At 39.3% G+C, this 22297-nt stretch overlaps 1 protein-coding gene across 15 annotated transcripts in view; it reads left to right on the forward strand.

Moving 5' to 3' along the window:
- Positions 1-22297, forward strand: part of FER (FER tyrosine kinase) — a 429890-nt gene that overhangs the window by 271211 nt on the left and 136382 nt on the right. For 13 of the 15 annotated variants that reach the window (XM_073344644.1, XM_073344641.1, XM_073344645.1 and 10 more), the window contains 2 exons: positions 215-330; positions 1808-1902. In XM_073344644.1, the coding sequence (XP_073200745.1) occupies positions 215-330; positions 1808-1902 (211 nt within the window). Of the gene's footprint in view, positions 1-214; positions 331-1807; positions 1903-11703; positions 11733-22297 lie in introns of those variants that run through there. The other 2 variants (XM_073344653.1, XR_012158994.1) reach the window with 2 other exon arrangements.

A 22297-nucleotide genomic window follows, 5' to 3' on the forward strand; every position in this document is an offset into this window, starting at 1 on the left:
ATATAAAAATGGATTATGAACTGGATGATGTTAGAGTAAGAGCAAGAAAATAAAACAATTTTCCTTTGAAGTTAGTATGATTTTATAAAAGCATCTTTAAAACATAGATCCTAATGAAAATTCTTTGATATGAGGTATCTGTTTCTTATTTTTCTGAAGACTTAAAAATCATGTGTTTACTCAGCACAATGAATATATATATTTGCAATTTCAGGGTAATTTTGGTGAAGTATATAAGGGAACATTAAAGGATAAAACTCCTGTTGCTGTAAAAACTTGTAAAGAAGATCTTCCTCAGGAACTGAAAATAAAATTTTTATCAGAGGCCAGGTGAGTTCTCCACATGTAATTAGATATATGCTTACCTTGAATTTTTTTAATTGAAATTTTAATTTTGAAAATTAAAGATTTCGGGTATCTTTAGTGACCAGTCCAGCAATCATAAATAAGCCCTGAAACTAACATTGCCAGCCAGTTAAGAGCTTTTTTTCCCAAAGTTCTGACCTTATCATAGACTCAAGCAAGACTTTAGAGTAGTAGTGGTAGTCATAAAACATGTAAATGTTGACCTCATTAACTAATCTTTCTTGGGAAGAAACAGGCCTTCTGGAAGAACTGGGCTGTGCCAGACAGGCAAAGGATATTCCTGATAGTGGGGAAAAATGAGGTTGAAATAGCAATTATATTATAAAACATTGGTGAAAAGCCTACTAAGCCCAAGTATGTGAGCTGATACATGAGAACACAAGTACATGGCCTTTAAATTCTCAGGGTAAGGGAGTGTACCACAATATTGTAAAATGTTTTAAGTTATCTTGCTGTCCTCACGCTAGAGTTTAACATAGTTTCATTGTTAGATAAATAACTGAGTTTTAAGGAGATAGAAAGGTAGAAAACATTAGCTATATACAAATGACTTACTGGATATCTGAACTATATAATTCCTTGAAAATGGCTTTGATTTCATGCTAATAGCCTGGCTGGCTACCAAGGAATTGCTTCACTTGCTAAGCAGCCTGCAACTCAAGAAATAATTTTATATTGAAATTAAAATGAAATACATTATTCCTTACTGAGATGGCATTCAAGCATACTAAAGCTTTCCATTTTCTTTTACAAGAGGTGGTTCAAGTTAGTTAGTAGGCAGCAAACTTTCAGAAGCTATGATGTCTCTCTAGAATTCTCACCAGCCCTCCTTTTCATTTATAAATCATGGCATATTCTTCTGTCTGTAAATATTCTCATCATAGCCTTACTTGAGCAGATGCAAGTTTTATTGTTTTAGCTTCCTAAATTGGAATCATTATCCTTAATTTTTTGTTTTCAGTTTAAATTATTTTTACTGTATTTAATGCTCAGGAAAATGAGTTGGTGATTGAGCTGTGCAAACAGATGCTTTGCAAGGTTTTTGACCGAACTCTCTCAGCACTGCCCAGTTCTGATCTTTCAGTTAAATTCTGGGCCTCATGAGGTATGACTGCCTTGTCATGTCAAATTATATAGTTGTTTTATGATGTGTACAAATGGTGGGATCACTATGAGAATACTTAAGTAGATCTTGACTTGTAAACTAGTTAATGTATTCACTAGTTTTTAATTTTCTCATCAGAGTGGTATGATTGTAATTCCACAGAGTGGTATGTTAGATGCATTGAAAGCAACTGGTTTTTATTTTGGATAATATAACAAGGAAAATTTTGCTTTAAAATAATGTTAGAGGTTTAAGATACTTTCTGCTGATATTTATTTTAATCAGCTTGCATAATGAAATATACTAACGTAATCAAAATTTTTGCACCCTATGCAGAATACTCAAGCAATATGACCATCCCAATATTGTCAAGCTAATAGGAGTTTGCACTCAAAGGCAGCCTATTTATATAGTTATGGAACTTATTCCAGGTAAATTTCTTTTTTGCGTTTTTATAACATATAGCCCTTAGTTTATGATGTCTTAATTGCCTTTATTAGCGTTATCATGATCTATCCCAACAGTTCTACATTTATAAACTTTTTAGAGAGCTTGGTTTATGCTAGCCATGATGCTGTGCAGGTCTGATGTGAGTTTCTCTATAACCAACCCAAACATCACAAGTTGTTAGAAAGTACCACTACACATTTGTTTAGTGCAGGAATAGTCTTAATTTTTCTCACTCCAGTGTAGAACAAAATACCCCTTTTTTCCATGTGTTGCCTATGTTATTGATGTCTTTGCTATTGATGAGTTAACTGAGTTTAAATTTAGACATTCAACTTCTGTAAATCTTTGGTACAGATGAGTAATGATCTATAATATGCCCTATCCACTGAAGTTTCTTTTGTGTTTTATGTATATCTCTTCCATTAAAAAGTATGAAAATAGGTTATTTAGGAAAATCGTATTCTTTCTTTTTCTGATAGCATTGTACCACTTTTGGACTGCTGTGTTTGTATTTTGCCAGCTGATGGAGACAGTTTCCAACTGTTAAGATAACAGCAGCTGCTAGGCACTTTATTCCCACTTTGAATCTGTCTGTAGCAAGAAAAGCTGTGTTCTTGGTAACCACTGGTGTTCCTTACTATGCAGCACAGTTAATATAGGTGATGAGTTTTAAAAAAAATGACTTCAAAATTATATTCTGAAATGTAACAAGAACCATTCCATTCACAAAGAAATAGCCTATATTTTCATTGAAAGTCTGGGTGTAGTTTATTGTTTATAATACTTGAGTATTAACAGAAGCACAGATGCAACAGTGAAATCTTAGTCCCATTATGATTTACTGTCTTTCTCAATGAGATTTTGTTGTATATGTGACTGACTTTTATTGTTTATGAAAATGGGAGACTAATAGCATTGTCTTGAGCCAGGCTTATTCTGGCCATGCTTTGTGAAGGCTTCCACAGACATCTCTGTCAATGTTCTTATATCCTGGCCTGAGACACTTCTGCCATTTTGGTCCAGGATTCACATGGCCCAGGACAAGATGAAAAAGCAGGCCTCTGGTAGAGTGGTATGTGGGGAAATCAGTGAATGAGATTTTAAATCTTTCACCCGTGACCATTTCTACCTTCACACCCACCTAAAAGTTGTTTTTTCCCCCCTCCTGGCTTCAGATCTGCAAGAAACTTCCTAACTCTGATCCTGGTGTGCTTTGTTGTGCTCTGGGTATTCTGGCTAGCTTCCATGCTTGCATAATTGTAGTGATGCGATGACTCACCAGTGCTGGTCGTCCTGGGAAATAGCTCTTTCCAACTCCAGAGCGCCCTCTACTGGCCGGTGTCTTGTCTGCCTCAGACCCTGTGTCCCTCTGAGACCCCAGTGCCACTTTACCTCAGGGTTCTACCCCCAGCAGTACCCCTTACTCTGCGTTTTCCCTCCCAGGGGAGCCCCCAACCCTCTATCCCCACCTTGCCTCAGTGGCTACTGCCAGTCATCATGTAGCCCCCGCTCACGGGGGCAGACTGCAGTCTGTCATGACTGCTCATCGTTGGCAAGGAGGTTAGATAAGCTGCCTCTGCCTATTCCCAGGCTGCACCTCTGTAGCCCCAGTACCTTTGTAGGCCCCCAACAAGGCCTGCAGCCTGGGGTTTACCAGGCTGGAGCTCCCCAGCTCCCTTTGTCCTTTTGCCCAGCACTGCTCTGCTTCATGTACCTTGCTCCCAGGCAGCTAGCGCTTCCCACTCCCAGGCTAAAGTGAGAATCTTACAGCTCCTGGCCCTCAGCCCTCTTACAGGGCCAGCTGTGGCCCGATTGGGGCATGGCCCCAGTTGTGGCTGCTTCCCCCTATCAGCCTAGCTTTTCCCAGCTGAAGCCCTCTCCAGGGCTGCTTTTACTATTGGCTCCCCCAGGCAGCCCTCTCCCAGGGCTGTTTTAACCCCTTCATGGCCGGAGCGGGGTGACCACCCCGCTACAATGCCTCAGTAGCCTTTGTAGTATTTACAATCCTTCACACCTAGTACCAAGCCTTTTCGAGAGTTAAAAATGGCCAGCACACCAGGAACAGGACCAACCCAACTAGAGAAGTTAGGAATTCTGGTGCTGGTGAATGGGGCAGACGGAGGAAGGGCTGGGTACTAGCTTTATATTAGAGGAGTGATGGCTGTGCGCAGAGTATTACCACTACTGGTTTTCACCTCCCTGATGGCAAATTTGGATGAGACTACCTAAAATAAGTTTCACTTGTGATCAGACCTAGAACTTGAACTTGGATCTTCATAGGTGAAACACTAGTGCTTTCACTCCCCGCATCACCTGGCCCAGTTTTCTCAGTGTGTGTTTATTATTTATCTCTCCTTATATTTTCTCTCTGCAAATAAAATAACAAATGCAGATACTAGGATGGACATGTGTCTGGTTTTCGACCGGAAAGTCCGGTCAGAAAGGGGACTTGACAGTATCCGGTTACTGCAGGTGGGGGAGGCAGGGAGGTGCCTGGTCATTACCTATGCCAGCCCCTACTCAGTTGGGGCCACCTCCTACCTGTGTTGGGCAGCAGCAGATCCCAGCTCTGAAGGCAAGTCCCTTCTGGGCAGAAGGAAGAGGAGGGGAAAAGCAGAGAATGACAGAATGGTGGAGGGGGAAAGAGGAGCAAATAGAGGGCGGGGCCTTGGTGGGTGGGGAGAGGCAGGAGCAGGGCCTTGGGAAGGGGTGGGTCAGGGGTTGGACCTTGTGGGAAGAGGCAGGCAGGAGCAGTCCCCGGCACTCCTGCTGGAGTGTCTGTTTTTTAAATATTACAAAGTTGGCAATCCTAGTGAGTACACTTGAGGATCTTTAAACTATATAATCCTGCAACTCAATTTAAGAAAATTAGTTCAAAACAGAAAATTTAATTGTATAAAATTGTATCACACTGTGAAAAGCAGAACTGTAGAAGACTCTGGTTTATAGGGCTACATTGTAGTCTCTCCAGGGAATATAATAGAAACATTTGGCTACATACTGTGGTGGGATTTCACCCATTATGTTTGCTCATTTTTTTGCATATAGTTTGCCCTTTCCTATAGATTCCTGTTCTGATTCCTTATTTGTGAAGTATATTTTTGTTCCCTTGTATACCTCCTATGTGTGGGATATGTGCTGTTTATTCTCTTTTGAGATTGCTGTGATTTGGGTTTCAGTGCTAGTCTCTAAGGTGCCACAAGTACTCCTTTTTTTAGTGCTTTATTTGTGGCTCTTTCTAGTTCCAATTGCAGAGTCAGATCATTTTCATGACTGTCCTGTATTTTGGAAACTGGAAAAGAAAATATATCTCAGGATAAAGTAGCTAATGTTAGGACTCAAAAGAAGGGTGGCAGACTCACAGTTAAACAAGCATACAATCACTGTTGGCCACAGGAAACAACCCAGATGTTGCTATACACATAGCTAAAGAATATAACATGTTTGAAACACAAACATCTTTAAGTGAAAACCTTTCTTACAGAGCATAAGAAATGACACTCCTCCCACAGAAATGAACACTGTGATAGGAAAATTCAAAAAAGCCTATAGAGCAATGATATATTCCACAGAATAAATAAATAAAAGAACACACTTCAGAAATACAGCCATGAGAGAGTGAGTGAGTGAAGGTCACAAAAAGAGCCATGCATGGTAATGAGAGCAAACTGTCACCTAGTTTCAACATTTTCTTCTGCCAGTCAATGCAACCAGTCACCTCAAGCCAGCAGTCTTCAACCCACAACATAAACCTATAATAGCTTATTAAAGTGACTTTATTAATTTATTCCTGGCTATTGCATTACATAGAAGTGAAGGTCTCTGAACTAAAAGCCAAATTTAGGGTTTTTTTCCACAAAATATATCATTTCTGTTTGCTTAGGGACCCATGACTGAAAAACAAACAATTATGTAATTGCGCTCTCTTGCGCGCTCGCTCTCTCTCGGACCCCTCTCTGTTGGCTAGGTTGGACAAATCTCCTGCTCTGTGGCTTGAAAGTCTCTGAGGTGCAGGTTCCTCTCCCTTTTCTCCCAGTGGTAGAACAGATGACTTCTGAGAGGAGAATACACCGCTGTAGTCTCCCCTTTAACCAGTTCCTTATCCACCTTTCAATTTTCATACTGATCCTCATCTTTTCCAATTTAGCTAATAATTCTCCATGTGGAACCATATCAAATGCCTTACTGAAATCGAGGTAAATTAGATCTACTGTGTTCCCTTTGTCTAAAAAATCTGTTACCTTCTCAAAGAAGGAGATCAGGTTGGTTTGAGACAATCTACCTTTTGTAAAGCCATGTTGTATTTTGTCCCAATTACCATTAACCTCAAAGTCCTTAACTACTTTCTCCTTCAAATTTTTTTCCAAGACCTTGCATACTACAGATGTCAAACTAACAGGACTGTAGTTATCCGGATCGCTTTTTTTTAACCTTTCTTAAAAATAGGAACTCCAGTCATACGGTACAACCCCTGAGTTTACATATTGATTAAAAATTCTTGCTAACGGGCTTGCAAGTTCATGTGCCAGTTCCTTTAATATTCTTGGATGAAGATTATCTGGGCCCCCCGATTTAGTCCCATTAAGCTGTTCGAGTTTGGCTTCTGCCTCGGACGTGGTAATATCTACCTCCATATCCTCATTCCCATTTGTCATCCCACCATTATCCCTAAGCTCTCCATTAGCCTCGTTAAAGACTGAGACAAAATATTTGTTTAGATATTGGGCCATGCCTAGATTATCCTTTAACCTCCACTCCATCCTCAGTGTTAAGCGGTCCCACTTCTTCTTTATGTTTTCCTCTTATTTATATGGCTATAGAACTTTTTACTATTGTTTTTAATTCCCTTTGCAAGGTCCAACTCTACATGGCTTTTGGCCTTTCTCACTTTACCCCTACATATTCTGACCTCAATAAGGTAGCTTTCCTTGCTAATCCCTCCCATCTTCCACTCCTTGTAGGCTTTCTGCTTTTTCTTAATCACCTCTCTGAGATGCTTGCTCATCCAGCTTGGTCTACAACTCCTGCCTATGAATTTTTTCCCCTTTCTTGGGATGCAGGCTTCCAATAGTTTCTGCAACTTTGACTTGAAATAATTCCAGGCCTCCTCCGCCTTTAGATTCACAAGTTTTTCAATCCAATCCACTTCCCTAACTAATTTCCTTAATTTTTTTAAGTTAGTCTTTTTGAAATCAAAAACCCTAGTCACAGATCTATTTTTGTTTATCCTTCCATTTAGTTTGAACTGAATTAGCTCATGGTCGCTCGAACCAAGATTGTCCCCTATAATCATTTCTTCTATGAGGTCCTCACTGCTCACCAAAACCAAATCTAAAATGGCATTCTGTCTTGTTGGTTCAGCAACTACTTGGTGAAGGAATCCATCAGCTATCGCATCCAGGAAAATCTGAGCCCTATTATTATTACTAGCACTTGTCCTCCAGTCTATATGTGGATGATCACACAATTCCCATTAGTATTTACTTGTTTAAAAACATTAAAGAGGTCTCTATCCATATCCATATCGGATCCTGGTGTTCTATAGCACACCCCAAGCACTATCCCAGGGCAGGCTCTAGTAGCTTTCTTCCCCAATGTGATTTTTGCACAGACAGACTCTGTCTTATCCATTCCATCACTTCTTATTTCTTTACAGTCTACCTCATCATTGATATACAATGCTACTCCACCACCTTTGCCTTTATTTCTGTCTTTCTTAAACAGCACATACCCTTCAATATCCATAGTCTAGTTATGACTACTATACCATGTTTCTGTTATCCCTATAATATCTGGTTTCACTTCCTGCACCAGTAGCTCTAGTTCCTCCATTTTATTACCTAAGCTCTTCGCATTAGTGTACAAACATCTTAATTTTTGCCATTTGAATTCACTCACATTCTTTACTCCATTGGGCACAGACATTCTATCGCCAATATTACCTATTAGATTGGTATGTACCTACCCTTATGTCCATTCTCCTACCCACGGCAATATCCTTTCTTATTTCGTTTTCTTCCCTCTCAAAGAGAATAACTGGCGTGGAGATTACCTGGACATCTCCCCCAGATTCCTAGTTTAAAGCTCTCTTGATCACTTGTGCCAGCCTCCATCCTAGAAGTCTATTTCCCTTCTTACTCAGGTGAAGTCCATCCTGAGAGAACAGTCCCCTGTCCATGAATGGTTCCCAGTGGCCATACATTCCGAAGCCCTCCTTATAGCACCACTGCCTAAGCCATCTGTTGAGCATCATAATCTTGACATGCCTTTGTTGCCCTTCTCTAGGAACAGGCAGAATCCCACTGAAGATCACCTGAGCCTCAATTTCTTTTAGCATCTTCCCCATCCTGGGATAGTCTCCCTTGATATGTTCCAGTGAGAATCTAGCCATATCATTTGTTCCCACAAGAAAGATAATGAATGGATTCTTTCCCGCTCCTGTTAGGATCCTCTTCAGCCTCAGGTCCACATCCCATATCTTATTATTTATGTTTCTAATTCTGTTCCTCCCATTGCAAGGGTAGGCGGTAAATATTCCTTCCCATATTCACCAAACTACCCTGGCTTATTGGGAATTGAGGTGGTGGCACAGCTGCTCTTGTCCAGTCTTCTCCCACCCTCTCCCTTTGGGGGGCAGATGGTGTGTTCCTCCCCAAAACTGCCATGTTTTACTACTATCATTTCCAGGGAGCCATGGTTCCCTGGTTTTTGAGGATTACTGCTCTTTGAAATAGCTGTTGTTCCTTCTGCTCCTCCCCTTCTCCCGAGAAGATGAAGGGGGATTTCTATCTGAAAACAGACAGAAGTGAGAGAGGGAATAGGGGGGGTGGTTAAAATATTGAGAATAAGATTAAATTTGGCTACTTGTTCACCCTGTACATTTTTATGATCAAAGCATTTGTGAGCATAACTGAGTTTAAGTAGTTCTGTTTTCTGAAAACAGTGAGAGAAATAAAAAAGATATGTATATAGAGGATTCTTACACCATGAAAACCAGATTTGACATGAGGAATCAAAACATCTAGAAGATACAAAGTGCTACAAAGACCAGAAAAAAATGTTAACAAGGAAAACATTTGAAAATAACATTCTATGTAAAATATCCTCTGCCCATCTGCAGTTTTTATACTTTTACTTTTGTAGTTGTTTGAAAGCTTGGCAATTGCAAGAGAAACATCTTTTAACTTTTTTTATTTTACGTTTACAATTTGACTTAGGTAGCTGTTGGATAACTCATTGCAAGATCTTCATCTAGTTACAGTAGCATCTGTCTTTCGTATTTACCTAGACGATTAAAGCATTATTTTCTAGAATCCAAATTGTAGTTTAATTTAGAAATGGGATCATTTTACTCAAACATGTCAAGGTTTTAAAAATAACTACACCCTTTCATTATGTTTTTAAAAGCAACAATACACCCCTATGTTTACAAACACAGTTTTCTGTCTTAATTTAAAAAGGCTAATATTATAGTCACTTTCTAAGAAGGGTTGTGTTCTGTTGCTTTCCAGTCAAACCAGACATCTTTCATAATGAAGAAGCAGCAGTAATTAGGTCTTCGGATAAAAAAGAGGGGATTTTGCCAACTGGTTCATATTTCATATATTAGCCATGCCACAGATACCATGTATAAATGTCTCAATAAAATAACATTGGTATCATTACTAAAAAGGACTCTCCAGGGTATCTTTTAAAAAGCATACTTTTCTGGCTGTATGTAAAATACTTAGTAATTTATTTATATTTTATTACAAAATAATTTAGATTTCCTATTATTACCCATTAATAAACCAGTTTTACTTCTAAATCAAGATCAACTCTATATCCTTCAGATTTATTGAAGAGGCGATCTAGTTATTTGTAAAAAAGATCTGAATGTACAGTCTATTCAAAAATTTAAAATGAGAATAAAATATCTAGGAAGTTTTTAAAAACTCAGCAGTTTGAAACACATTGCTAAGATAACCATTCAAGTCCTTTTTCTGTAATCTGTTGACCATATGCATTTTTTGTTGGAGATAAGTGACTAGGGTTTTATGGAAAATGGAAATACTCTTATTTGAGGTACTTGTTCATGCTAATTGACTGCTGTGAAAGAGAGATTTAGTGAAGCAGAAGGTTTAATATGTTTTGTGACTGCATAATGCCTAATTTGCCAACAGCCTTGAAAATATTATTAAAAAGATTTAATTTTATCCTGTCCTACTCAGATAATATGAACTCACTGAAATCATAAATGTGCAGTAGAGAACTGGACAAATGGTACAAGGAAATAATTTGGTGGAGAAATGCCCCACAAATTCTTGCAAGGACTCGGCTTTATGGGCCTAAATCAACATTTCCTGACTCTTGTGTAATAATAATTACTGCAGAGAAGGTTTTTTGCATGTGATTTCTTTAAGAAGATAAGATGCCGAATTGAGAATAAAAATACAAAACAATTTGAAAAAGGATTGTGTATCAAGATTTCTCAAACTCTCTTGCATTTTGAACCATTGGTTAAAATGAAGATCTTCTCATTGACTATTTTCCTTTCTTACCTGCTAGTCCCAACTCCCTATTTCTCCTATAATACTATAGGTTTTGGTTACTTGTAAATATATAAACAACATAAGAACAGCCATCTTGGGTCAGACAAATGGTCCATCTAGCCAAATATCCTATCTTCCAATAGTGGTCAATGCCAGATGCTTCAGAGGAAATGAACAGAACAGGGCAATTATCAAGTGATCCCATCCCCCTCTCGTCCACACTCAGCTTCTGGCTGTCAGAGGCTAGGGACACCTGGAGTATGGGGTTGCATCCCTGACCATCTTGGCTAATAACCATTGATGGACCTATCCTCAATGAACTTATTGAGTTCTTTTTTGAACCCAGTTGTAGTTTTGGCCTTCACAACATCCCCTGGCAATGAGTTCCACCAATTGACTATGAAGAAGTACTTGGTATTGTTTGTTTTAAACTGGCTGCCTCTTAATTTCATTGGGCAATCCCTGATTCCTGTTATGCGAAGGAGTGAATAACATTTCTTAATAACTTCCTCCACGCTATTCATAATTTTATAGACATCTATCATATTCTCCCCTTAGTTGTCTCTTTTCCAAGCTGAAAAGTCCCAATCTTTTTAATCTGTCCTCATATGGAAGCTGTTCCATACCTTTAATAATTTTTGTTGCCCTTCTTGGTACCTTTTCCAATTCTAATAAATCTTTATTGAGGTGGGGCAACCAGAACTGCACACAGGATTCAAGGTGTGGGCATACCATGGATTTATATAGTAGCATTACAATATTTTATGTCTTCTTATCTAACCCTTTCCTAATAGTTCCTAACATTCTGTTAGGTTTTTTTAACTGCTGCTGCACATTGATCGGATGTTTTCAGAGAACTATTCACAATGAGTCCAAGATCTTTCTTGAGTGGAAACAGCTAATTGAGATCCCATCATTTTGTATGTATAGTTGGGATTATATTTTCCAATGTGCATTACTTGGCATTTGTCAGCATTGAATTTTATCTGCCATTTTGTTGCCCAGTCACGCAGTTGCTTGAGATCCCTTTGTAACACTTCACAGTGTGCTTTGGACTAAACAATTTTGTGTAATTTAGTATTGTCTTCAAATTTTGCCACCTCTCTGTTTACCCCATTTTCCAGATCACTTAGGAATATGATGAACAACACTGGTCCCAGTACATATCCCTGGAGGACACCAATATTTACCGTTCTCCATTGTGAAAACTGCCCATTTATTTATACTCTTTGTTTTCTGTCTTTTAACCAGTTACTGGTGCATGAGAGGATCTACCCATAACTGCTTACTTTGCATAAGAGCCTTTGGTGAGGGACCTTGTGAAAGGCTTTCTGAAAGTCAAGGTACACTCTAACCACCAGATCAGCCTGGAACACATTTGGTGACTCCCTCAAAGAATTCTAATAGATTGTTTAGGCTTACCCAGGCTGTAATTGCCAGGATTGCCTCTGGAGCCTTTTTAAAAAACTGGTGTCACATTAGCTATCCTCCAGTCATCTGGTACAGAAGCTGATTTAAGTGATAGGGTGCATAGCACTGTTAGTAGTTTTGCAGTATCATATTTGAGTTCTTTCTGAACTCTTGGGTGAATACCATCTGGTCCTGGTGACTTTTTACTGTTTAATGTATCAGTTTGTTCCAGAATCTCTTCTATTGGCACTTCAGTTTGGGACAGTTTTATCACATTTGTCACCTAAAAAGAATGGCTCAAGAATCTTCCTCACTTCCTCTGAGGTGAAGAAGATGCAAGAATGCATCTGATGCAAAGAACTCATTTAGCTTCTCTGCAATGGCCTTATCTTCCTTGAGTGCTCCTTTAGCACCTCATTCATGCAGTGGCCCCACTGATTGATTGTTGGCAGGCTTCCTGCTTCTGATGTACTTTAAAAAAAATTGCTATTAGTTTTTGTAAAGCTCCATGACTGCACTGCAAATTCAAAGCTCTGCATAGCAAGACAGGGAAGGAAGGAAAAAGAAACAAAAAATTATAAAAGGAGAAAGGTGAGGACGAGGAAGGGAAAGGAAAGGAACAATAACATGACATTAGTTTGAGTATAAAATCTGGTACTTTGTATGTTGTTTCTTCTCTCTCTCTTCTTTTTGTTTCAAATGAATGGAAATGAAAACTTTGTAAACTTTTAATTAGAAATCTTTTGGGGTGAAATATATTTTCAAGCATACCTTTTCTCTTTAAGGATATAGATCTACATTGTAGTGACTAGCTTTAACCTGACCGTGCAGGGGAGTCAGGACAAATTGTGACACTTAGCTCTGTCTACACAACAAACCTATGTTAGTATAACTACCTGGCTCAGGGGTGTGAAAAATAAACATCCCTGAGCGATGCAGTTATACCGACTGAACACCCGATGTAGACAGCGCTATGTTGACAGGAGAGCTTCTCCCATTGACATAGCTACCACTTCTCAAGGAGATGGAGTACCTAAGCCAACAGGAGAAGCTCTTCTGTTGGCATAGGTAGCGTCTTCACTAAGCGCTACAATGGTGCTGCTGCAGCATTGTGAGTGTAGACTAGCCCTGAGTCTCATTCCCTTCTGATGCTTTTTCTGGGACAATGCAGCTGTAATGCCACTCCTTACTCAGGGATAAGTGAAAAAAGCACAGTCTAGCCTTTCTTTTCTGTTGTTGTTAAATGTACTAGTTTCGTGTAACTCTTTTTATGAATTTCATGAATTTCAAACTAATTCATTGACCTGGTTGGTTTTTGCTGTTAATGTATAGTTTTTTAACCACTATATTCATGCCAATGTACTTTTTCATTACTGTATTATATCAAAGCTTATATTTCTGATTTCATCCATCAAAATATTTCTGAACCAACATTTGGGAGCAATGGATATTTTAAAGTGATACTTCATAATGAGGCAGGCTGTGGTGTGATTGCTCTGTTTCATTTGGTGCCTAATATCCAAAAACAAATGAGGATGGAATAGTTTAAGATTACCACTTACCAAGACAATGAAAGCATATTAATTGTTTGAAAGTAGAATTGCTTCCATTAATTTGTACATTACAAAAGTTTATTACCTGTTGACATATTGCACAGACACTGTACTGGCATTTTTCTTATTGTCTTTTGGATAGACCATTACATTCCAATAATCCTTATTCTTCTCTAGAGGCTGAAGTAAAAGGCTTAACTAACAAAGCATTAATCCTGGAAAGGGTTATTAGACATAAAGCAGAATTTATTACAACCATTACAGAATCATTCCTGTATCTTCCATAGTTTAAAAAGAGATGAAATAAGAATTTCCTCCTCTCATGAGCAAATGAGTACTTATATGAATCCTAAACAAAGCGATCTTCATCTTTGTATGGCTGATGTAAATGTAGGGCAACAACTAATCATGTTATATTTAGATGATTAAGCCACATAATTGCAACAGGAGTAGCTGCATGTATTGGTGTGATGCCTCCTTCATATTTGTGAAATGGGCATTGAGTTGTTATATGTTCTATGGTCTGTTCTGGGCGACGATAGTCACACACAGGAGAGTCTTTAATTCTCCATTTGTGCAGCAAGTATCCACATCTGCTATGGTTTGCGCAGATACGGTTTAGGGTTGCCCATAAGCTTCATGGGAGATCGAAGCCAGGGATCTTCTGTGTCGGGTCTTTCATGACGTTTCACGTCTTGTGAACTCCCTTTGGCTTTCCAAGCTTCATCAGGGTTGAAGTTGCATTGTTGACAGCTGAGTGTGTGGGCTGTGAGCCACTACAGGGTTTGCATTCCTAGGCCATTGGTGTATTTTTCCCGTATGTTTAACCAGCCTAGTGGCACACCAGCTTCAAGTAATGCACATAATGTAACTTATGGCTAATAGAATAGGACAAAAGATTTGGGGCGCTAATAATTGTTTATTTTGAAACACAGAATACTTCTTTTTGTATCACTGTACAATGAGAAGTTTCTCGTCATAGAGAATTATTTGTGTGTCTCTCTTCCGTAGCTAAAACTGTTCCTGGTGTTGCTTACATGTTAATTGGTGTAGGGTACAGCCAATAACCCTCTGCCAGAGAATCCTTGGATTTTGCCAAAGACTTTTGTCATAGGCACTCAGGTACTATGGTAATGGGGGCTATAAAAGTAACCTAGAAAGGTTGGTGATGGAAATGGACGCATTAAAACAGGTAGTGGAGAGAGTTGACAAAAACCACCCTTCAGTTTTTACTATAAAGGTGTTCTTCATTTGGAAACTAGCATTTTTACCTTAGCAGTGAAAGTTGGTGAAAGTTCCCTTGGCCTTTGTTTCAGTTTAAGAGCTTTGTTTAAGAGCAGGTGCTTAAAGTTTCATCTTAGACGTAGGGGAAAAGTTAATATTCAGTGAATCAGTTTGTGATGGTGGTCTTCCTTCTTCTGAAAAACAAAAGGAGATACAAATTAAGGCCAAAACTTTCAAAATGAGACTTCTAAATGTAGGCCCCTAAATGTTTCCAAATTTCCAAAGGTGCTGAGTAATTGGAGCTCTAGATGACCTCTCAAGGTCCCTTCCAGTCCTATAATTCTATGATTCTCTCTCTCTCTCAATGACCAGTAAGAACAGAGATTTCAGCACTTCTGCAAAACAACTCACAAAACATATTTAAATAAGCTGTGTTATTTTAGAAGTTTTTCTCAGAAGAATATAAGTGACTGCAATTTCCCTAGAAATCCAAACAAAGTGTGCTGCACTAGAGGACAAACCATAATACAACTGGCAATAGTGCTGAACAAAATATTTATATATTTAAAATACTTCATCTGGTCTTCCAGTTATGTTAGCACATTAAATTTAAAGAAGTTTCTCTTCATGGGTACTTATACCATGAAACAATAAATAACTTATTTTTTTATTACAAACTGAGAGGCTGTTAAATGCTTTGTTTCTTTATTCTGTTTGGTAGGGTTGAGAAGATTTTCTTATTTCACACTTGCTAGAAGGCACAGTTTTTTTTAAGGTGTGTATTTGTTTCCTTTGGGAAGGAAGATCATTCCTTCCATTATATGATTTTCATAGCATCAGTTCTATGTCTTTACCAAGTAGTCACAAGTAAATGTATTCACAGTTTTCATACAGCAAACTTCAGAAATTTTTGAATGATTTATTAGAAAAAGAGTACATGAATGGAGTGGTGATATCTAGCAAATATATAAAATTGGACAAGAAATATGGAAAGTTCCAAAGAATTCTCCAAGTAAGTGTATCATTCATTTCAAAGGAAAGGGGGGGCATAATCATCTCCTCCCTAAGAAAACCTCAAGAAAGGAAATGTCTGTATGGAACCCTCTGGAAGCTTTCCCAAAAATCGTTTCTATGGGGGAAGAGAGGGAAGGCAGATGTTCCCCCTGCAAGAACCAGATGTTCACTGTGCTGAAAATTATAAACAAGTATGTCTCCATTCCCAGGCTAATGCTGCTTTCATGAAGTTTGGCTAACTTTTGCTTTAGTTCAGCATATGATCATGCTTTAGTCCCTAATGTCCAACCTAAAACTCCCTCGTTGCAATTTAAGCCCATTCCTTCTTGTCCTATCCTCAGTGGTTAAGAACAACAATTTTTCTCCCTATCCCTTGTAACAACCTTTTATGAACTTGAAAACTGTTATCATGCCCCTCTCAGTCTTCTCTTTTCCAGACTAAACAAACCCTTTTTTTTTTTCAATTTTTCCTCATAGGTCATATTTTCTAGACCTTTAATCATTTTTGTCCCTTTTCTCTGGACTCTCTCCAATTTGTCCAAATCTTTCCTGAAATGTGGTGCCCCCAACTGGACACACTACTCCAGTTGAGGCCTAATTAGTGCAGAGTAGAGCGGAAAAATTACTTTTCATGTCTTGCTTACAACACTTCTGCTAATACATCCCAGAATGATGATTACTTTTTTTGCACCAGCGTTACATTGTTGACTCATAATTAGCTTGTGGTCCACTATGAGTCCCAGATCTCTTTCTGCAGTACTCCTTCCAAGGCAGTCATTTCCCATTTTGTATGTGTGCAACTGATGGTTCCTTCCTGAGCGGAGTAATTTACATTTGTCCGTATTGAATTTCATCCTGTTTACTTTAGACCATTTCTCCAGTTTATCCAGATCATTTTGAATTCTAATTCTATCCTCCAAAGCACTTGTAACCCGTCCTGGCTTGGTATGGTCCACAAACTTCATAAGTGTACTCTGTATGCGATTATCTAAATCGTTGATGAAGATATTGAACCAAACCAAACCCAGAACTGATCCCTGTGGAACCCCACTCATTATGCCCTTCCAGCATGACTGTGAACCACTGTTAACTACTCTGGGAATGGTTTTCCAACCAGTTATGCACCCACCTTATAGTAGTTCCATCTAGGTTGCATTTCTCTAGTTTGCTTATGAGAAGGTCATGTGAGACCATATCAAAGTCAAGATATACCACATCTACCGCTTCCTCCCTATCCACAAGGCTTGTTACCCTGTCAAAGAAAGCTACCTGGTTGGTTTGACACCATTTGTTCTTGACAAATCCATGAGATAATATCTTTTATTGGACCAACTTTTGTTGGTGGAAAGGACAAGCTTTTGAGCTTCACAGAGTTCTTCCTTTGTCCTGGGGAAAGTAACAAGAGCATGTGAGCTAAATACATGGTGGGGGAGATATTTAAGCATTAAGAGTCCTCGTTCTCAAAGGAAATCTGCACAATACCTTCAAAAGATGAGCCTGGGAACTTAAATTCATAAGTCTGCTGGACACTAAAAACCATGTACTTAACACCGACACTGGTTTTTTTGGACTCATTAAAACAATTTGCAACACACCCGCCTGCCTGCTAACCCCTATTGCCCACTTCATTTTAAGTGGTTTCTTACAGCATGTCTGCAGCCCTTTTGTTAACAATCTGTCCCGCCCTGTATTTAGTTCAGATGCTTGGGTTACTTTCTCCAGACCTGAGGAAGAGCTCTGTGAAGATTGAAAGCTTGTCCCTTCCATCAACAGAAGTTGGTCTAATAAAACATATAACCTCACCTACTGTGTGTCTCATATCTTGGGACCAACATAGCTACAGCACTACCGACAACAATGGAAGAGATCAGATTTTACCCCTCACTGTTCATTTTTTTAAAAAAAGACCAACTACAGATATAAAGAGACTATAAGGGTTTATTTTAAAAATTAGGAATCTAAGGCACATCAGAATTTTTAAAGGCTGTTTTCTGGGGCTAGGCTAAAAATTCAAGACTTCTGTTTCTTTAAGCAGTAGCTATTGGATTCTCCATTTCTAGCTCCACCTCTTTGGTGATATGCCTCCTTTTAAAAATCCTAATGATCAGTAATTCTGGAATAGCTGTAAGGAAAATAAGAAACTGAGCAGAACACAGTTTTTCAGTTAGTATAGATTTGTCAAATTTCCACACTGTTCAAAACTTCAAGACCAGAAGCCTCCCAATCTGTCAAAACTTGTCATCATTATCAAATCTCTGGTATTCACATAAGATGACCTTAAATTATTTTCTCAAATAAGTAAGTAACCCTGTACAGTATACTCCCGATTATCTGAATAGCATGGGGGACATGGATTTTATTTGGATTATCAGGAGTTCAAATAATTGAGAAGGCAGGAGCCATTTAGCAGCAGGGTGTGCTCCCCCAAGTTGGGGTTTCCCCCTCTTTCTCCTCGCAGTCCTGGCTAGGGACTGTAGCTACACCAGGACTGCAGTGTTCCTCCTTTCACCTGCAGTGGGCAGGTGTTACTGACCCTGTGGCAGTGCAAGAAACCTTCTGCAGCTCTGCTGCCATGGCTCCACTCATTTCAATGACAGCTGGGCTGCAGAGGGATCCCTGCACGGCCAGGAGCCATTCAGCAGCAGGGTGGCCTCCCCAGCAGCGGCTGCTCTTCCTCCTTGCAGTCCTGGCCAGGGGTCTCTGCTGTATTGTCCAAAGCGTCACAGTATCCGTATCCTTTCCTTATCTCCCAGAGTGAGATACATGAGGTACATGCTGCAAAGGACATGTATATCATGCTGGGCGACAAGGAAAGAATTTGGAGAATAGGGTTTCAGATTAATTGGAGTATACTGTATATCAAAGTATTTACAGTAAGTTTTTTTGACCGGATAGACGGAGCAGTGTCTGATAAGCAGTTAGCTATCCTTCAGTATCAAGAAAATCGTGACTGATTCTTTTTCTGACATTTTCAAATCCAGAAATGCCATGGGGCCAAAGAAGATGATACAATAATTTTTTTATACAGCACCATTCATTCAGGATATCACAAAGTATTTTACAAAGTCAGCTGTATCCTAAAGAGAGAAATAAATTCATGTGAGTTGTAAACAGGAAAAGTAAACTCATAGGGTGAGATTTCCTGACAGATAGCCCAAGTCAAAGAGAAACCCCCAGTTGTGTTGAGAAGAAGCCTAGCGGAGCTAAGTGGATGACTGAGTGAGGAGGCTATATAGTTAGAGATGTGCTGGGGAGTGAGGCCATGAAAAATGTGGGCAAGCATATGACATTTTGAATTAGGACTTCAGTGGGACTGGGCCCATGCTGAATGCTGTTTTTAGTTTAAGAAAAGGTGTTTAGGGCTCCAACAAACTTCTATTAAACATTATGGGTATGTCTGACAGCAGACTCAGGCTCATGGGGCTTGGGCTGCAGGGTTGTAAAATTTTGATGTAGACCTTTGGGCTCGGACTGGAGCTGGGGATCTGGAATCTCCCTCTCCCCCCTTGCGGCGGCTGAGTGTATATGCCACAATTTTAAAGTCCCATTTTACAGCCCGATAACCTGAACCCTGCAAGCCCCTGTCAGTCGACACAGACCAGCTGTAGGTGTTCAGTTGCAGTGTAGGCGGACCCGTATTGTTCACAGTATGTTTAACAAAAAGGTATATGAAAAATACTTGTAATATTGCTTTCTGTATAAGAACATAAGAATGGCCATACTGGGTCCAATCAAAGGTCCATCCAGCCCAGTGGACAATGCCAGGTGCCCCAGAGGGAGTGAATCTAACAGGTAATGATCAAGTGATCTCTCTCCTGCCATACATCTCAACCCTCTGACAAACAGAGGCTAGGGACACCTTTCCTTACCCATCCTGGCTAATAGCCATTAATGGACTTAACCTCCATGAATTTATCCAGTTCTCTTTTAAACCGTGTTCTAGTCCTAGCTTTCACAACCTCCTCAGGCAAGGAGTTCCACAGGTTGACTGTGCGCTGTGTGAAGAACTTCCTTTTATTTGTTTTAAACCTGCTGCCCTTTAATTTCATTTGGTTGCCCCTAGTTCTTATATTATGGGAACAAGTAAGTAACTTGTCCTTATTCACTTTCTCCACACCACTCTTGATTTTATATACCTCTATCATATCTGCCCTTAGTCTCCTCTTTTCCAAGCTGAAAAGTCCTAACTTCTTTAATCTCTTGTCATATAGGACCCATTCCAAACCCCTAATCATTTTAGTTGCCCTTTTCTAATGCTAGTGTATCATTTTTGAGATGGGGGGGCCACATCCGTACGCAGTATTCAAGATGTGGGCGTACCATGGATTTATATAAGGGCAATAAGATTTTCTGTCTTATTCTCTATCCCTTTTTTAATGATTCGTAACATCCTGTTTGCTTTTTTGACTGCCGCTGCACATTGCATCGACGTCTTCAGAGAACTATCCACGATGACTCCAAAATCTTTCTCCTGATTAGTTGTAGCTAAATTAGCCGCCATCATATTGTATGTATAGTTGGGGTTATTTTTTCCAATGTGCATTACTTTATCCACCTTAAATTTCATTTGCCATTTTGTTGCCCAATCACTTAGTTTTGTGAGATCTTTTTGAAGTTCTTCACAGTCTGCTTTGGTCTTAACTATCTTGAGCAGTTTAGTATCGTCTGCAAACTTTGCCACCTCACTGTTTACCCCTTTCTCCAGATCATTTATGAATAAGTTGAATAGGATTGGTATTAGGACTGACCCTTGGGGAACATCACTAGTTACCCATCTGCATTCTGAAAATTTACCATTTATTCCTACCCTTTGTTCCCTGTCTTTTAACCAGTTCTCAGTCCATGAAAGGATCTTCCCTCTTATCCCATGACAACTTATATCTAAACAGTAGATATAAATAAAAATGTCTGTGTGATATGTCATATTGATTCAGTGATAGAGCTGAATTTTCAAATATGTGCTATGTTCACCTTTCCAAAGAACACAGCTGCATTGCTTGCTGAATATATAATTGAAAATAGAAGAAGATATTGCAAGGGATAGGTACAATTATTTTATAGCTTGTCTTGTATTTACTTTCACCAGATATGGAAAGATGTGCTGACTGTCTTCACTTGCCAGCCTAGAAGGAGCATTGCTTTAGATTGGCACATTTACCCTTACACTTAGGTTCATAATGGCACATTCTTTAGATTCTCTCTTTCAGATGCTGCAGCATTCAGATCTGCCACAGATCACAAGTTTCTTCTGCATTCATTGGTCTTGGTTCACTGGCATACACTAGGCTGGTGACAATGTTACATCAAACATAGGACTATTCTTAAGCATGGCGGCAGGTTAGAGTGGTTATGAGTGGTACATATTGTGTAATACTGCATGTCACTAGTATCGTGCCATATGATCTGTGAAAAGGGTGGATTTCACAGACGTGACGTATACGTGAGGTATGGGTAGGTCTCAGTGTATAATACAATTATACAGCTATATAAACAGCCATATAACTTAATTTGTTGCTAAGAAGCCATATAGGTCCACAGCAGTGTTTATTTTATTCCCATTTTCCACCTTTATTTGTCCATTCACTGTTCTGTTTTCTTTGTGTTTCTTTTCTGCCATGGGTTTCCTGTGCGTCATCCCAAGCTGTTGCCTTTAAAAGTATAGAGGGGAGGGCAATGGTAGGGAGTTCCTTTTGAGATTCAGAAAAGCAAACAACAGGAACAGGAATGAGTGCAACCTGCTCAATCTGGCCTTCCTTCACAAATAGTTGGCAAAAATGGCGAAGGTAGCTTCCATTTGAAATGCCTGAGAAGTGCAGGAGTGCAGCTCACCTCCTGCAAGGCTTGTAAGACATGTAGCACAGGAAGAGGACTGCCATCTGGGGTTCCTAGACTCATTAGGAGTGAAGTCCTGCAACAGACCTTGAGCCTTATTTTCCTAGGTTTAAGCATTTTGGTCTGGAACTGTTTGTTCATACGTGTTGGTAGAGCATCTAGCACAATCAGGCCCCATCCTATTGTTTTCTGTTTTATATACTAAAATTGCTGTACAGAGAAACTGCAGTATAGTGTAAACATAAGAATTGGAGAAATAACATGTAAAAAGAAAAATTAAATTACTTTTAAAAAGACTCACTAGTATAACTATTCTTTAGGAGAGAATACCCCTAAGTAGGCGCTCTGTTGTTAAAGGCCCAGAGTATGTCTAGATGCTGCACAAGTTACCAATAATAATAAATCAAATTTAGCATTGGTAGTTGGTGCCCAGAATAACTAGTGGGACTACAGTTAGCAGTTTTTCATAGGAGAATCATACTTTCTAAGTGACAAACTGGGACATGGGGGTCAGCGAGGGTTACAGGGAAGTATTATCTTGTGGGATAAGGGAGGTTGGTGCAGAAGTGGGAAGAAAAGGGGGCATGTCCCCTTTCCTACCCCCTTCTTTCAGAATGAAGAACTGGGACATTTTACAGTAGAAAGCAGGGAGGGGAACAACATCATCTCACTGACCCTTTTGCCTTTTCTAGTCTCAACCTTTGCCCCTCCAGTCTTAGCTCTACTCCACACACACAGACCATCAATTTATCCAAACTCTCATGACTAATTGACTTCATTTCCTCCTGCCCTCAACCCTACCAAAACAATCC

Source organism: Lepidochelys kempii, chromosome 5, assembly GCF_965140265.1.
Source record: "Lepidochelys kempii isolate rLepKem1 chromosome 5, rLepKem1.hap2, whole genome shotgun sequence".
NCBI classification, from domain to species: Eukaryota; Metazoa; Chordata; order Testudines; family Cheloniidae; genus Lepidochelys; species Lepidochelys kempii.